This window comes from Danio rerio, chromosome 23 (assembly GCF_049306965.1).
Source record: "Danio rerio strain Tuebingen ecotype United States chromosome 23, GRCz12tu, whole genome shotgun sequence".
NCBI lineage: Eukaryota > Metazoa > Chordata > Actinopteri > Cypriniformes > Danionidae > Danio > Danio rerio.
In genome coordinates this window covers 44,130,071-44,148,533 of record NC_133198.1, presented here as the reverse complement: position 1 = coordinate 44,148,533, position 18,463 = coordinate 44,130,071, and the positions used below count along the sequence as shown (strand labels likewise).

At 37.5% G+C, this 18,463-nt stretch overlaps 1 protein-coding gene and 1 long non-coding RNA gene across 22 annotated transcripts in view; one reads left to right on the top strand and one right to left on the bottom strand.

The window, feature by feature from the left end:
• The window catches only part of LOC141380563 (uncharacterized), a 48,088-nt gene extending 38,796 nt beyond the window's left edge, over positions 1 to 9,292 (bottom strand). For 11 of the 15 annotated variants that reach the window (XR_012398774.1, XR_012398776.1, XR_012398780.1 and 8 more), the window contains exons 1-3: positions 8,886 to 9,045; positions 3,823 to 3,898; positions 3,522 to 3,727 (exon numbers count right to left, since the gene is read on the bottom strand). This is a non-coding gene — a long non-coding RNA (uncharacterized lncRNA). Of the gene's footprint in view, positions 1 to 3,521; positions 3,728 to 3,822; positions 3,899 to 8,878 lie in introns of all 15 variants that reach the window. The other 4 variants (XR_012398777.1, XR_012398788.1, XR_012398778.1 and 1 more) reach the window with 3 other exon arrangements.
• Positions 9,293 to 9,330: 38 nt separating this feature from the next.
• On the top strand, positions 9,331 to 17,859 carry LOC137489149 (uncharacterized). Of its 7 annotated transcripts, none has more exons than XM_073939350.1 (12): positions 9,331 to 9,618; positions 11,345 to 11,527; positions 11,655 to 12,089; positions 12,209 to 12,979; positions 13,099 to 13,533; positions 13,642 to 14,076; positions 14,189 to 14,572; positions 14,658 to 14,891; positions 15,016 to 15,240; positions 15,402 to 15,636; positions 16,194 to 16,450; positions 16,537 to 17,859. In XM_073939350.1, the coding sequence occupies exons 1-12, from the start codon at positions 9,342 to 9,344 to the stop codon at positions 16,758 to 16,760; spliced, it is 4,095 nt and encodes a 1,364-aa protein (XP_073795451.1). In that variant the 5' UTR covers positions 9,331 to 9,341; the 3' UTR covers positions 16,761 to 17,859. The 7 variants fall into 7 exon arrangements, with proteins under 7 accessions (XP_073795451.1, XP_073795449.1, XP_073795450.1 ...); XM_073939348.1 differs by having other exon boundaries at positions 9,332 to 9,618; positions 11,658 to 12,089; positions 13,096 to 13,533; XM_073939349.1 differs by having other exon boundaries at positions 9,332 to 9,618; positions 11,658 to 12,089; positions 12,206 to 12,979.
• The last annotated feature ends 604 nt before the right edge of the window (positions 17,860 to 18,463 follow it).

Below are 18,463 nucleotides of genomic sequence, written 5' to 3'. Positions count from 1 at the left end.
CCTGAAGGGTTTTCTTCAAGGGTGTTGCATCAAAATTCTTACCCTCAGGCCTTTATTGAAGTTAAATTGGATTTATTGTCAAATTTAAACACATTTTAGGGCAAAGGAGGAAGAAAGTTATATGTAGATCCTCCAGGAAAGTGGAAAAGAGGAAATTACTACAGAACATTAACTTTTACTGACAATAAATAAGACATTTTTAGTGTTATTATTATTCAGTAACATGACTCTACCACAACCTATGATTACAACTGAGCTGTGCAATGCATAAATAAAATGTGGATGAAAACAGAGAAGAAAAAAAGAATTGTCTGTGCAAAATCTCACTTTTAGTGTTGACACTTTGATAGCATTAGTTTAATGAATATTTATTTTATTAATATTATATCAAACATATTAAAAAATAGGTGCTCTATTTTTACGATTTAAGCACAATTTAGGGGTGTGCCCAAATCCCCTTTTGCTATTTTAGGGACAAAAAAATACAGTTTGCGCCATGGTGCATGGTCTAACTGGGATGCACTTAATAAGTTGTGAGAGTGTTTTGAGCATAACGTACAATAAACCAATCAGAGTCTCATCTCTCATTCCCTTTAAGAGTTGCATCACGCCATGGCACATTTGCTATTTACATGGTGAACTTTGTAAGTGGAAAACCTGAATTCTTCACTAGCAAGAAAACATTTAAACAGAGCATTTGCAGCGCGAGGACAAAGAACGAGCCTCCTCCATTCAGCCTCTTTACTTGATTTACACTTTTTACTTTACACCTTTACTTTTGTGGCATAAGAAAACTGTCTTGTACTCACTCCACTGAAGACATCCATTAGCCTACATATTCAATTAAATTTGTTAAGCGCAAAGAGGAGGGATGATGAGTCAAGGAGGTAAGACTTAAACCTAATTCTCGGCCATGAGATGGGTCACACAAAACAACACATAACTAATAATTTTATTAAGCAACTTTGTGGTATTCTACAGAATTTCATTTTAATAAAATTAATATTCATGCAAAAGATTTCTTAAATTATTTTTGCATTACTCCAGTTACACATAGGATTGTTTTCTGTTATTTATTTGGAATAATAATTGTATAACAATAATACTGTTATTTACTAATAGTTATATAATTTTTTTAGTTTTAAATTTATATATATATAATATTTTTTCTTCTGAAGAAAGTCTTTTTGTTTTATTTCAGCTAGAATAAAAGCAGTTTTGAGTTTTTTCTAAAACATTTTGGGGACAAAATTATTAGCCCCTTTAGGCTATATTTGTTCTCGATAATCTACAGAACAAACCACTGTTATACAATAACTTGCCTAATTCCCCTAACCTGCCTAGTTAACCTAATTAACCTAGTTAAGCCTTCAAATGTCACTTTAAGCTGTATTGAAGTATCTTAAAAATATCTAGTAAAATATTACTTACAGACATCATGGTAAAGATAAAATAAATCAGTTATTAGAAATGAGTTACTAAAACTATCATGTTTAAAAAGGTGTTGAAAAAATCTTCTCTTTTAAAACAGAAATTGGGAAAAAATAATAATTTAGAGCAGGGGTCTCAAACTCAATTTACCTGGGAGGAGGCAAAGTCTGGGTGAGGCTGGGCCGCATAAGGGATTTCACAAAAAAAAGTCCTCAAATGTCATTATTAACAGTTTTAATTATTTCTTCTGAACATGAAGTGTCCTGAACATTAATAGAACATTGAGTGAAGATTATGAACAGTTCTTCTGAACATGGCATCTTTTGCCTACTTCTTGCTGCCAGAGACTTGACAGCGCTTCTTCTCACAAATCTGAACCATATTTGGCTTTAGAGCGGAAGCAGTTGAGACCCTCAGTATGGCTTGAAGATGATCATCATTAAGTCTAGACCTGTCTAGACTCACTCAAAACTTCCATTCCCTCACTTAAAAAAAAGGCGTATACATGTATAAATAAAACACCCCCACCCCACAGTCACATCAGTCTGTCTCTACCTATAATATATATAAGATGCAGGCTGTAGCTAGGTAGGTGGCAGGCTGCAGATAGGTAGCTAATGCCGAGTTCAGACTGCATGATTTTCAAAGTAGTCGTGTCACAGATGTTTTCACACTGCATGACTATCTGGGCTAGCGTTTCGTCGCCGCTTTGTTTACACTGCAAGATTGATCTGTGAAAAGGACCTTCACATTGCATGACTTTACTATAGGAAGAATCGCCGACAAGTTCGTCCAAACTACATCTCACAGCCAAAAACACGTAGTATGTCTTTTGTTAGTAACTACATAATGAGAAAGAAACCTTTAATGGGGTAGAAAATGTCCATATTTGCTCACCTGGGTTTAAAGGGAATTAGCCATTTCTCCTTAACGTTGATAATAAACTAATTTCTTTATGTATGAAACGTCAAACAGACACGGTTGCTCCTGAGTCCTGTCAAACCTGCACTAGTTTTCCCTCCATTTCGTGGGTCCAAATAAACCGAAAAAGAGCACTTTTAACTTCTCCCCCAGCCTCCCGCTGGCCTGCAGCAGGTATACACACACGCACACACAAGTGAAAGCTGCTCTCTCTTTGGCTGTAGGCGATCGCCGATGTTATTTTCAGTCAAAACTCAATTCACACGGTATGATTTTAATCGCCGACAGCTCCAGATATTTAGCATGCCAAATATCTCGCAGGCATCGGCGACTCATCGGCGATTCTCTCAGATCGCGTCTTTGAAAGTTCATACTGTGTGATTGTCACTCACATGCACGAGCAGCGATTTGCCTGTGATTTCAGGCATTTGTCGGCGATTTCTCAAAACCTGTCGGCGAGCCAAAATCGGGGCTAAAATCAAGTAGTCTGAACTAGGCATAAGTTGCAGGCAGGGGCGGGAACAGCTTACCTTGGTTCTGGCCGGCGCGAGTTCCCTCCTAACACTTCCCGCCGTCACAGCGTCTAACAAAGGGGCAGGGTGCGTGGTGACGTCACCGGCATCCCCGCCCCTTTGTTTACACGGCGGGCGGGAAATGCCAGTGACCGCTGTGTACGGATAGAATCAGCGGAGCGGGGAGCGCTCTCTCTCTACCCGCTCCGCTGATTCTGTCAGTGTACAGCGGTCAGCGCGGGCCACAAAATATTGCACTGAGGGCCGCAAATGGCCTGCGGGCCGCGAGTTTGAAACCCCTGATTTAGAGTTTTTAAAATTTTTGGTTGTTACCAACATCTGGTGAACATTTCAAGCCAACAGCCCCCTTAGAAATATGTTTTCTGAGACAAATGGTGACGTGTTCAATAATTATTTCACTCACTATATATTGCATTACTACTAAACTTTTTCAATATAATGTGCAGATATACAGGAAAGGGTTAAAAAGTCAGATAACAATATTTCATTTTTTGTGGGACATATTCAGCACATCAGGCAGGTAGCAGAATAGATGTTTGCTTCATCACAAGTAAACCTCAATCTGACGGCCCATCATCACACATGAATGATTGCTCGAGATGAGAATTAAGAGTCGATGTGTGAATAATTACTCACGACACGTTGAGGTGCTTGTAAATCATCAGTGCTTCACTTTCCTGTCTGTTTACACCAGGAATGCATGAAGAAGAGCAGCTCCTTCAAAGATGAGTCTGGAATTTGATGGTCTCCTAGCAACCCTGCTCCTCTCAGCACTCCTGATGGTCCTGATGGACATGGCATTGTCCTCAGCAGCGTAGGCTTCGGGGTTTAATCAAACATGCCTGAAGAGCAGACAGGGACATCATCTGTAGCACAACATCCATGGCATTTCATGTCATTTTATTTGAGCAGGAAATGAAAGACAGCCAAGGTGTACCGTGGTTCACTTGAGTGAGGGAAATTCAGACGCCGGAGAGGGTTGAAAGAGCTGCCTTTCGCCTCGCTTGCGCCTGCTGTTTAATATCAAAAAGCAAGAAAGTGTATTATGATTGCTTTTTTGCGTCATGCACAGTACCTGCTCAAATGTCACATCGTGATATATGGATTTTGAAGGAACTGTGAATAAATGTAGTGGGAAAACAATCACTATTATGATGATTTTTAAAGCAATGATAGATATATCTAAATTGCTGACGTTGTTGTTTATTGTTTGCAAATATTTCAAACCACATTTATGAAACTACAACTGAGCAGTGCAGCACAAATCCTAAATAATTTGAAGGGAAAAAATGTAATTCTGATTATCAACAACACATACAACTTTGTAACTTCATCATAAGAACAGGGGTCTGTTCTTCGTACGTGGATAACTCAGTTAGCTGGATTTGGATATTGACGATTTGATACGATCCAGGATCATTTCGTTCTTCAAAACTCATCTCATCTGATCTGTCAAAGCAACAGGTCTGGTAGCTTTCATTTCATATAAACAGGATTAGATTGGGTCAAGGCAAGCAAAGACAATAGGGATGTAACGGTATTGTAAATACCGTCATACCGCAATATTAATTTTTTTCGATATTACCGAAGTCGCATGACTCGGTAAAACTATAGGTCTTCTGAGAAAATTTGCTCAGGCGAATGAAGCGAACGGGAGGTAGCGAAAACTACAATTCCCATCAGCCCATGCTTGACCATCATCCCTTGCGGTCTGTTGTCGCTACAGATCCAGTAATGCGGAAATGGAGTGTGTTGCTAGAAGCGGGGATGAAAAAGAGCCGGAAAACTCTAAAGCGGGTGTTGTCGCCGCGCGCGTACTGAATAGAGGTGTTGTCGCGCGAGTTCTTATCAGCTGTGTTGTCGCGCGCGTACTGAATAGCGGTGTTGTCGCGCGAGTTCTTATCAGCTGTGTTGTCGCGCGAGTTCTTATCAGCTGTGTTGTTGCGCGCGTACTGAATAGCGGTGTTGTCAGCACACTGTTCAGATTGATGCAGACATGAGACCTTTATCTTACTCATGGTTTGTCCTCTCAAGTGGGGGAAAGACAATGCACAACGTTACCCACTGCTGTCAACCTGGGCCAAGTCATATCTCTCTTGTCCCAGAAACCTCAGTCCCAAATGAGAGGGGTTTTTTGTCTGTTGCAGGGGACATTGTAAATGCCCAGAGATACCAGCTTTTACCAGATTATATTTATATGATAATTTTCCTTTAAACCCATCTCTATCTAAGTGAGTGAGTGATTAAATGTTGAATGTGATGAGTTTTCAACAATACTAAATTGAAACTTTATTTTTTTTTACATGGTTTAATACTTTTTTGTTATTAAAATTGAAGTTTCTGTTTCAAAGCTTACAGATAGATGGCTAATTTGTATGTCATTGACACTTTTGGCACTTTTTTGGAGTATTTTCATAAGTTTTGTTTTTTCCTGTAAATGATTCAATAAATACCGTACCGCGACATTCATACTGAGGTATTACCCTACCGTGTAATTCTGATACCGTTACATCCCTAAAAGACAATACTGAAAGTATGTACCGAATGCTGATATTTTCTTACAGTAGTAGTTATATACACTTGGGAAAATATAAAATATATATTTTTAACTTTATATGTATATATAAAGTTCAAAAATATATATATTAATAAAACTTGTGCAATCTCTGCACTCCGAAATAAAAGTGAAAGACTGCCACCTGGTGGTTCAATGAGAAAAATTATTGATATGAACTTTTTAGATACAAACGCGTACATGCACAATATTTGACTTTTTTTTTTTCAAAGGATAATAATTTATACAGTCATGCACGTGTTTTGACCTCTAATATGCAGGTGGTTTGATGCTTCGCAAAAGTTGCGGACACCTCATCAATATCAAAATGCTAAATTAATTTATAGTTACTCCTTACGCCGATTGAAAAACTTGAGTAGGCCTAGGCTACTATAATAAAGAAAATCTTCTCTAGATGTAGAACTAAATACTTTTACATTGAAATACATGATTAGAATACTCAGCCTGCAGCTCACAACAAATGTGGAAAGTTATTGCGCGTCGTATTTAACAAACCGTTTACTGCTAATTTTATGTAATTTTGCTCGCATGAATAATTCATTATTAATCAGATGATGTCATTACACTACTGTGCTGTCAGCCAATTGTTGCATTGCTCATCATGATTTCAAGGATCGACAGATCTGTCCTTCATAACACACGGAGGGATATTAGATCAGTTAATCCAGACATAATCTGATTCGCGAACTTGTTTAAAGAAACAAATTTATATTTAACTACTGTATACACTCACCGGCCACTTTATTAGGTACACCCGGCAAAAATGCTCGTTAACGCAAATTTCTAATCAGCCAATCACATGACAGCAACTGATTGCATTTAGACATGCTTCTGAAGCAGCAGATGCCATAATCCCATGTGTTAGCGCATCCCTGTTTGTTTTCTTTTTTTAAATGTGGCCGTAGTTTAGTTGCGCATTTCTGATTGGGCAGAACGAAAGTGTGCGCACTCAATTGGCTAGTAAGACTGTCACACACAGCCGACAGTCAGACAATTGCTCTGGGTGGGGGAAGTTATTTATATATATATATATATATATAGTATCCCAGTTTTTTACTTACCCTATCAAAACATGATTAAAATGTAATACATTTAATAATACAATAATAATTTTGTTTGAATATTTTTTAAGTAATTTTTAAATACATCACATTTACAAGCCCTATAACCCTTATCAAGAAGATAGCAAAACATGGCTGTCAATGACTACAATAATATTAATTTAATAACAAAAAACGTAGACTCAGGTCAGTTTATTCAGCAGTAAATAAAAGAAAACTTAAGCAAATGTTACTGTAAGGAAAGGAATTAAATGCTATTTTTAAATAAAAAAGTAAAAATTTTTATTGGGATTGTTGGTGATTGTATGGGTGGTAAGTGCCAGATTGGGGTAGCTATACATGAACAAAGGAAAAATAAGACCTGTTAAAAACGTTAAATTAAAACCTGTTTAAGACTTTGTAAGGCCTGAAATTTAGCTTTTTAAGATTTAAGACATTTTAAGACCCTGCAGATACCGTGATATATATATATATATATCATATTGCAGCCTTTTGCGATTAACTAATGGCAACATTTTAAATTGTGATTGCAATTCAATTTCGATTAATAGCACAGCCCTAATATCCAGTACTTTGTTGAATCTATGCTAAAGGATTAAGGCCCTTCAGAAGGCAAAACGTGTCTAATATTGGTACCTTATAAAGTGGCCGGAGAGTTTATTTATGTTTATAAAAGTGAAATATAAATTAACTGTTGGTTTACCTTTGCTTTTTCTATTTACATTAATAGCCAAATAATTACAGCAAGCAACATATACAAATTATATAACTGACAGGGCTCGAAATTGCGACCATTTTGGTCGCATATGCGCCCGAAAATTAATCTATGCGACCTCATAATATATTTGGGAGCATTAGTGCGACTGCAGATAATGGTTGTAGTGCGAATCGCTCTTCCCTGCCGCTATATTGGTTCATATTAGCTGTCAATCACTCAAGGTATTCCGCTGTCAGATGACAGGGAAGGAGCTTTTATGACCACGGGTAATACAAACGGCTGAAGAATGAAAACTTAAAGCAGGATTGCAAACCCCACCTAAAGTTGAGGCGCAGATGAAAGCGATCATGACACGTGATGGATATCCGCCAGCTGAGATCAATCGAGTACGTGCTTTTCGGAGAAAGCGCCCGAATCTCGATGCGTTGCATTCACTGCGTAATCAGCGCAAATGTCCGCTAAAAGTCAAATCTAATACTGTACATATCATCGCCTAAGAAGCTCGCCTTTACTAAGTTTACACTGAAACTGCGGCTCATCATAACAAACAGCGGTTTTGCGCCGGTGGTCACAGCAAGAATCCTGCTCAACCTGCTCATAAATTGGGTCGGCTGAATCGCCTGCTTTCCACTAACACAGAAAAATGAAGATCAGCTCAGACTGAACCTTTAAATTGACACAAACTGAAACCAAAACTTTTAAAGAGTGATAGAAGTGAGACTTTACTTACTTTTTTTTCGTCTATTCTTTTTTGAGGTGTATATTATTTTTTTATTTATTTACTGATGACTGCTTTGCAGCTTTCAGCATTGAATTGAATTATTTATTATAATCTTTTATTCGTTTTGTAGCAGAACAATTATTTATTAAATTGACATTCATATAAAACAGCAGTACAAAATAAATATTTCTTACTGCAATGCTTCATTTTTGTTTGATGCAAACTATACAATTATTTTTCATAAAGTAACAGACTTTTTATAGCAGATATTCATGCACGTTCAAGGCAGTTCATTGTTACTATTATTGTCATTTTCATCATCATTAATATTCTATAATTATTAGACATTCATTTTGGAATTATTGCACACAAATATCAAGTCATCACAGCATTAGTTAGATAGTTGTTTCTGTTTTTTGTTAGTCCTATTGATGTTGTTTTAAAATACAATAAATACCTTAAAAACTATTTGCAGCGGTGCTCATTCATTTTTGGTGGGTGCTCCTAAATTTTTTTTGGTGCTCCTAAATATTTGAAGTTGGGAGCACCGGTGCTACCAAGTAAAAAAGTTAATTTCGAGCCCTGTAACTGCATATGAAATTTTCACAGTAACATTGAACCAATTAAAATCCAACATGCTAAATTTACTAAAACTATTTTTATGTTTGGAAGTGTGATTGTAGTTGGCAAATATTACAAACACACACACTTACATATATACTGAGTAAAATAAATCCTAAATAATCCGAAAAGGCTAATTATAAATAAACTAGCACATATCTAATGTTGACAGCGTCGTCTGAACAGATTGTAAAATTGAAATATTTTTTTAAAAGTAACTCCAAACCAAAAATAAAAAATCTCAAGCGAAGTAACGTTAGCTATACGTTATTCACTTTTTGATTTAACGTTACACACCACTCACGTTAACGTCGCTTTCCGCTTCTCCGCCATTTTTACTTCAGCAAATCAGTTTTGGCAAACGCAAACAATAATGTTTATGTGCTTTCTTGACCAGCAGATCAGAATAGTCCGCTAGACATTGCGTTTCTCTCCATATTCAGATTCAGAGCTGCTGTGTCGTTAAAATTAGCTAAAAGACGTAAAAAGCATGGTGCAGTATTTGGGCATTTCCATTTTTCAGCAGTGGGGGAGAACTTTAGCATTTAGTTAAATTAAGTTACACATATTTTACAGACATATTTCGTATTTCTTCATTCAAAATTGTACATTTAAAACAATAATATAATGTTTTTATTAATATAACCGTAATATACTACTCAAATCTAGCGTAGTTCACTTTAGCGGTATACAATCCTCCCCTCCCACTCCCCCCTCAAACGAGCGTCCCATTACTACGGCAACTGTGGAACGTTGGAATATGACGCGCGGTCAAAGAACATTTCGTCAGTTCATTTGGAATTCGCAGTTCAGTAGTCAGAAATCGATATTAATGCTAAACTCAATGGCGAGTAAACAGAGAAATATCCGATTATTGGTTTTCGTCGACGACGAATTATATCAAACTTCAATCCCAGTTCATGTTGAACTGCAAATTACAGACGTGAATATGGATGCCGGAGTTTCAAACTGCACTTGTGAGGATCAGGGTGGCATGGATGCCTCTCCTGAAACCACAGAAGATAACAACCCAACAGGTAACTTTTTACAGTTGACAAACACACAAAGAGATCTCAAATGTTTTCACTGACAAAATGATCTGTATTCTGGAAATATTGAACATTTTTATCACGATTGGCTGCAACACACTGCAAAAATGGAGGACAATTGAGGAATGTTTAACATCTGCCCTCAAAATTACAATGCTGATTGCTTAGGAATTGGGGATACTACTAGCTGGTAACGTTTTAAGTATTTTACCTATATGGCATGATACAAGACTTGGGGGGGATTAGTTCACCCAAAGGTTTCAATTTACTTAATATTTAGTCACCGTCAAGTAGATCCAACACTTAGTAATTTTGTTTCTGTTGAACACAAAAGAAGATTATTTGAAGAATGTTGCAAATATGTGACCACAGTGTTTGTTTTCCTAATATAGAGGTCAATGGTTACAGCTTTCTACAACATATATTCTTTTGTGTTCAGCAGAAGTTGTTAAATAAGATATTTCATTGTGTGTTTAGGCACAAAATGTTGAGCCATAATCGCAGATTGCAGTGACTGAGATGCTCATTTTATACCAGCATATCATCATTTCACCTACTTATTGTGATAATGTTTCTAGACTGTTTAATTTGGCTATTCTATACATTTTCTTGATATTTAGCTTATATTATATTTAGTGGAGTGTGTTGCAGCCATCAGAATTTTTTTATCTCATTAAAAACACTGGAAATACTTTTTAAATAACTGAAAGGTCATCACATATCTTTAATTTTGGGTACATACAACAAATGTATACTTTATAGTGAACTGAATCTATCAACATAGAATATAAAATGCTGAAATGTGATAGGAAACGTTTGATTCTGTTTCTAAATCCTGTTATACAACTTTTTAAACCGCAATCAGAGTTATAACCAATGTTATACAGAGCTGACCTGAAGATAGGGACATGCATTTGTTATTACTGAGATTAGAAATAAAAAAAAAAAAAGTTATTTTATGCAACAGTTTATATAACTTGGTGAACACGCAAAAAATAAAATTTATTTACATACTGTATAAACATTATATTCAAATTATTTCACAATGTTCAAACCCTAATGTATGATTGAGGTGGAAACAGTCAAGAATAGGTATTATAGGAGTCTTCAAGCTACAAACATACATACTGTTATACATACATACATGAACTTGACATAATTTGTGTTCCAATGTGCACTAAATGTACCCACAAATCTAGAATCATATATATAGACAGACAGAGAGAGAGAGAGACCAATTTGAATTAACGTACACTACCAGTCAAAAGTTAGGGGTAATTTTTCATGTTTTCATCAAGGCTGCATTTGTTTAATGTTAGAAAACTGATAAATATTTATTTATCAAATATATATTACTCATTGTATGTAGTTCAGATTTTATTACTCGTCATGATTGCTTTTTAATATAACCATTACTAATAATAATTAAGATTTCTGAAAAATCTTCTGACTCTGAAGACTGAAGTAATGAAGATTCATCACTAAAATCACTGGAATAAATGAATAAATTAAATTACAAACAAATTTTGAACAGTTCTTTTATAGTGCAATAACATTTCACAATTTTACAATTTGTACTGTATTTTTGATTAAATAAATGCAGCTTTGATGAGCAGGAGAAGCTACAAAAATACTACATTAACTAACCACATTAACTACATGTTATTGTGACCACATATTAATTATCCATGTCAACATTTGTTTTTGTTTCCAGAGGTTGGATATAATCCAACTGATATAGAGGAATTGTGTTTCACGATTCCAAGTGTTCCAGCATCAGAAACTGAATTGGACATGGTTGATCCAGAAGGTGTCCCAGGTCCAAGCAGTTCTGAACAGGAGCCTGTAATTACAGCAAATCAGGAGGTCGACATCAGTGATGCCATGAACCCAACAGGTAAATGTCAACATTTAAGCATTTGAGATGCAATATTGCAATATGATAGAAATGGCTTACAATTCAGTCTAATTATACAGTATGTGCTTGGAGGTATTATATCATACTTATGATCTTTTTTTTTCAGAAGTTCCAGAAGTGACGAAGATTGGCAAATTCTTTTCCTTCTGTCGAAAACTTTTTGGGTTCTCGGCACAACCTGAGACAGATCCTGATTTGCTGAGTGTTTCAGAAGAAAGTGATTACGAATCAGCTTCTGAAATGGAAGAGGTCGACATGGAGCTATCATGTGTTCCAGAGCCAGAAACTGAATTAGTTCTGGTTGATCCGGAAGGTGTCCCAGTTCCAAGAAGTTTTGGGCAGGAACCTGTGTTTAGAGAAACTCTATATGTTGACCTCATCAAGCCTCATACCTCCTATTACTTAAAGAGCTCTGCGTTGGCTTCTGAACTTCTGCAGGACCCAGCAGAGCCTTCAACAGAAGAGGTGGAGAGCAGCAGTGGGATTGACCAGGGTGGCATGAATGCTTCTCCTGAAATCCCACTGGTGGACAGACCAACAGGTAAATATATCAACAGTCTTTATGATATGCAATATTACAATGGCAAACAAGTCATTCTAATAAGGCTATTATGCAATCTGTGCTTGAAGATAACATAACTTCTAATATTTTTGCAGAAGTACCTGAGATGTGGAGGATGTTTGCTGACGTCCCAATGATTTATAAGTTCTCAGCACAGCATCAGACAGACCCAGATGTTGCTGAAATGATAAGTGTTTCAGAGGCAAGCGATTATAAACCAGCTTCTGAAATGGAAGAGGTCGACATGGAGCAATCATGTGTTCCAGAGCCAGAAACTGAATTGGATCTGGTTGATCCGGAAGGTGTCCCAGTTCCAAGAAGTTTTGGGCAGGAACCTGTGTATATAGAAACTCTATATGTTGACCTCATCAAACCTCATACCTCCTATGACTTGAAGAGCTCTGCGTTGGCTTCTGAACTTCTGCAGGACCCAGCAAAGCCTGAAGTGTGGAATATATCTGAAGACGTCCCAATGGCTTATGAGTTCTTGGCACAACATCAGACAGACCCAGATGTTGCTGAGATGATAAGTGTTTCAGAACCAAGCGATTGTGAATCAGCTTATGAAATGGATGAGGTCGACATGGAGCAATCATGTGCTCCTAAGACAGAACTGGAATTGGATCTGGTTGATCCGGAAGGTGTCCCAGGTCCAAGCTATTCTGAACAGAAAGCTGTGTTTAGAGAAACTCTACATGTTGACCTCATCAAACCTCATACTTCTCTCAACTTGAAGAGGTCTGTGCTGGTTTCTAAGCTTGTAAAGGACCCAGCAGAGCCTTCAACAGAAGAGGTAGAGAGCAGCAGTGGGATTGACCAGGGTGGCATGAATGCTTCTCCTGAAATCCCACTGGTGGACAGACCAACAGGTAAATATATCAACAGTCTTTATGATATGCAATATTGCAAGAGCAAACAAGTCATTTTAATTAAGCTATTAAGCAATCTGTAGTTGAAGATAACATAACTTCTTATATTTTTGCAGAAGTACCTGAGATGTGGAAGATGTCTGCAGACGTCCCAATGATTTATAAGTTCTCGGCACAGCATCAGACAGACTCAGATGTTGCTGAGATGATAAGTGTTTCAGAGGCAAGCGATTATGAACCAGCTTCTGAAATGAATGAGGTCGACATGGAGCTATCATCATGTGCTCCTGAGCCAGAACTGGAATTGGATTTGGTTGATCCGGAAGGTGTCCCAGGTCCAAGCAGTTCTGAACAGGAAGCTGTGTTTAGAGAAACTCTACATGTTGACCTCATCAAACCTCATACTTCCTTCAACTTGAAGAGGTCTGTGCTGGTTTCTAAGCTTGTGAAGGACCCAGCAGAGCCTTCAACAGAAGAGGTGGAGAGCAGCAGTGGGATTGACCAGGGTGGCATGAACGCTTCTCCTGAAATCCCACTGGTGGACGGACAAACAGGTAAATACATCAACAGTCTTTATGATATGCAATAATCCAATGACATACAAGTCATTCTAATTAAGCAATCTGTGGTTGAAGATAACATACCTTCTTATATTTTTGCAGAAGTACCTGAGATGTGGAAGATGTCTGCAGACTTCCCAATGATTTATAAGTTGCCGGCACAACATCAGACAGACTCAGATGTTGCTGAGATGATTAGTGTTTCAGAGGCAAATGATTATGAATCAGCTTCTGAAATAGAAGAGGTCGACATGGAGCTATCACGTGTTTCTGAGCCAGAAACTGAATTGGATCTGGTTGATCCGGAAGGTGTCCCAGTTTCAAGAAGTTTTGAGCAGGAACCTGTGTTTAGAGAAACTCTATATGTTGGCCTTATCAAACATCATACCTTCAATGACTTGAAGAGCTCTGCGTTGGCTTCTGAACTTCTGCAGGACCCAGCAGAGCCTTCAACAGAAGAGGTGGAGAGCAGCAGTGGGATTAATCAGGGTGGCATGAATGCTTCTCCTGAAATCCCACAGGTGGACGGACCAACAGGTAAATACATCAACAGTTTTTATGAGATTCTATATTGCAATGGCAAAAGGTCATTCTAATTTAGTATTAATGCAATATGTAACTGAAGATAACATAATTATTTTTCCCACAGGCTTTCCAAAAGTGAAGATCATCAGGAAAATTGGTGCACTCATCCGAAAGCGTTTTAGGTTCTTAGTACAGCCTAAAATGGACCCCGCTGTTGAAATATATGAGGTCGACACAGAGCAAACAAGTGTTTCTGACCCAGAAGCTGAATTGGATCTGGTTGATCCAGAAGGCGTCCCACATCCAAGCAGTTTAAAACAGAAACCCGTGTTTAGAGAAACTCTACATGTTGACCGCATCAAACCACGCGTTTCCTTCAACTTGAAGAGGTCTGTGCTGGTTTATAAACCAGAAGAGCCTTTAACAGAAGAGGTGGAGAGCAACAGTGGGATTGACCAGGATGGCATGAATGCTTCTCCTAAAACCACTCAGGTGTACAGACCAACAGGTAAATATATCAACAGAGCTATTGTGCGATCTATTGTGCGTTCTGTGGTTGAAGATAACATATTTTTCTCCTAATGTTCCAACAGTTAAGAAGATCAAGAAAATTGGTGCATTCATCCAAAAGCATTTTAGGCTCTCAGCACAGCCTGAGACTGTTGAAATACATCATGTTGACACAGAGCAAACAACTGTTCCTGAGCCAGAAGCTGAATTGGATCTGGTTGATCCGGAAGGTGTCCCAGGTCCGAGCGGTTCTGAAAAGGAACCTGTGCCAACAGAAAGTATGGATGTCAACATCACTGATGCCATGAACCCAAGAGGTAAATGTCAACAGAGCATTTGAGATTCAATTTTACAATGAGATGCAAACATGGCTATGAATTCAGACTACTTTATGTCAGTGGAGATGTTTTTAATAACATTATTTATCTTCTTTTTTTTCAGAAAGCACCAAAGTGAGCAAGATTAGCAAAATCTGTGCATTCTTCAAAAAGCTTCATGGCATCTCAGCAAAGCTTAAGACCAAACATGATGCACCACAGCGGTTGAGTGTCCCAGATGCAAGCACTCCTGATGTGACTGACCCAACAGGGCCTTTGAACACCAGTGTGACCGATGAGGATGCCGTGGATTATTCTCCTGAAACCCCTGAAGATCACCGGCCAACAGGTAAAGCAATGAGATCCAGCATTACAATGAGAAATCTTTTAAATCATTCACATAATAGAGGAACATAACGATAAAGACAAAGTGTTTAAAGTCATTCGACAGTTGATTTTTATATTCTAGTAAAAATCTAAATCTAATGTCTTTGTTTTTTTCCCTTTAAGGAATCAAAGAGTGGATGATGAATAAACTTTCGGAATTCCACTGCAAGGATACAAGTCCTAGACACGATCTTGCAAAGCCGGGTCCGAGCAGTTTGCCTTCTCAAAAACAGCTGGAAGAAATTTTCGACTTTGAGAAGCTTGCAGAGTTATTACAAGTAGAAGACACCGTGAACAAATGTAAACTGCCCCTGTCACCATTTACGGAGGTCTGGCGCAATGTCTACATTGGAGATGAGTAAGTCTACAGCACAAAAACAGCACAGACCATGTGATAAACTAAAATGAGGGAGTATTAATGGGAATCAAGTAAGGAATGATTGACGGTTATTAGAAAAATACTCCACCATCTCAGGAGTGTGTTTACTTTCTAATAACCAGACTGAATTATTTCAATACATACTTAAAGGGACGGTTCACTCAATCATGAAAATTCTGTCATAATTTACTCACTTGTGACGTGATATTGTGAAAAATGTTGATTGTTGAGTCCCATAGTACATGTGTTTCCTACTATGCAAGTTGGGGGTTACAAGTTTTCAGTTTTAAGGTTTAGAATCACTTGAGGGTGGGTAAAAAGTGAGTAAATCTTCACTTTTGGGTCAACTATCCCTTTAAATACATTGTTTAAATGTTGTTTGTGTTAGTTTTGACCTATTTTTTGTCTGATGTTGCATATTGATTTTAACTGTAATGCAGTGCAAACCTGCCTGGAACTATTTTAGCTTTGTGTTTTCTGAAAATAATTGCACGCCTTTTTAGTGAAAGACTAATCAAAATTGCGTTCTTGTGCAGAGAGACAGCAAGAAATCGACGCAAACTGATGGAATTGGGAGTCACCCATATCCTAAATGCAGCAGCGCCGAAGATGGCCTGGTTGGGAAAACTAAGTAAGAGTGGAGTAAACGGAAAGATCCTTACAGGACCGGAATATTATGAAGGCATGGACATCAAATATTGCGGCTTGCCTACAACATACGACCAGTCCAGAATCATCAGATACTTCTGGCCAGCTGGCAAGTTCATCAAAAAGGCCCTGAGAAACCCAGACAGTAAGATCTTTCATCAAGCCTTTTACACTCACTAACTGTTTGTGTTGGACTTTGTGTTGACTTACTTTCTGATTTTATTTCCACAGATGTCCTGTTCATTCACTGCAGGCATGGTGTCAGTCACGCGCCAACATTGTTTGTAGCATATCTGATGATGTACTACCAAATACCTCTGGAGGAAGCCTTGAGTTATGTCACCAGGGCGAGGCGCATCAGGCTCTTCACATCCTTTCTGCTCCAGTTGTCGTTACTTGAACCCAAGAAAAAGAAAGAAATCCAACAGCAAAAAGGCATAGTAATATACAACTGAATAAACAACACTGCACAGAAAGGTCGCTGGTTTGAGTCCCACACAGAAAGGCCTTCTGGTCTAGCCAGGACTCAAACCATCGACCCTAGCCCAAAGCTATTTTTATTTTTCAGCTTTCTTTTTTAATCTCTGGATATATGTGCACTTTAAAAAATGAGTTTCAGATTAGGCAGGAAATACAATTAATGAATTAACACAAGCCCCAGTGATAGACGAATCTCTGTAGGTGACCTACTCACACCTGCACAATGTGCGATGTGCAGCTCTGCACAAGAAGTTTGGCCAGAGGAGAAATGGCCGTGCCCAAACTGAGCCTGGTTTCTCTCAAGGTTTTTTTCCTTCACTTCAAAAGGTGAAGTTTTGTTCCTCGCCACTGTCGCCACTGGCTTGCTTGGTTTGGGACTTGTGGAGCTGCGCATCGATGGATTTGCTCTTCAGTGTTTGGGCTTTCAGCAGTGGAAATTTAACCACACTGAACTGAACTAAACTGAAACTCAACCGCACTGAGCGTTTCAATTTACTAGAACTTCTGTATTACCTGTGTTTATCTGTGCACTTATACTATTGCTTTTCTTATTGTGCAAATGAAATTAATCAGAGCACAGATTCTGCCCCGATCTATGCTCTGATCTATTTCAACTTTGCACTTAAAAAAAGCCACTTTTTTAATTTTAGAATTTAGATGGTGCACTTTCCAAAAACAATCACGCTTAGATTGAGCTTAAACCGAGGATCGGTATCCATAAGCGTTGGAGAAAAGAATAAGCCAGGAGGATCCTGTTGCCCCAGCAGCTCCACCTGGCTCCCTTTTCCCTAATACGCCTATGGATACCACTCCTCTGGCTAAGCCTCACTAGCACATGTGGAGGAGAAGAGGGAGGGCTGGGTGGTAAACAAATTAAAAATTATATATGTTTTTCAGATTTTATTTTTCTGTTAAAGCAATGTTCAGATTGAGTGCACAAAAAATCAGAGAATATTTTTTTTTCCTGCTCTATGCTGTGATTTATTTTAACTGTTTATTAAATTGTTTAATCTGTGCAGAATGTCATTGTTTTTGTATTGTACATATCTTTGAATAAAGAAAAATGTTCAAAAATCTTGTTGTAGGTGTTTGATTTGATAATTGTCCTCATGCTGTACACCCGTCTTTTCTTTAAGAACAAATACAAAATTTGGAGAAAAACACACAAAAAAACAAGGGCTTTGTGATTTATAAGAAATGTTTTGGTGTGTGTGTGTGTGTGTGTATATATATATATTATGCTCAGAAAAATTGAGTGCACCCCATTTTGAAAGTGAATATTTTTCTCCATTTCTCAGTGAATATTGACAATGTATTTCGGTTCACTTAAACAAAACAGATTAATTAAACAGATATATTTATTAAAATAATATTTTTGTGATTAAACATATTTAGAAATTGAAAGATAATACAACTAAATTCAAGCAAAATATTGCAAAAGAAATTACAACCTAAAAAATTTCAACTAAATATTTAATTTATTTTTGCTTCTTTTGATTTTTTCTCATTTTTTAAATTTGTGCTTAATATTTTTCTATAACATAAACTTGGGTGTACTAGTTTTTGGACCGTTGTTGTAAGTTATTATGTTAGATAAGCTTCAGATTTGGCTTCAGTACTGACTAATCAAATGTATATGCACAAATATAACTCCTCCTATTAAAAATATGAATGTAAA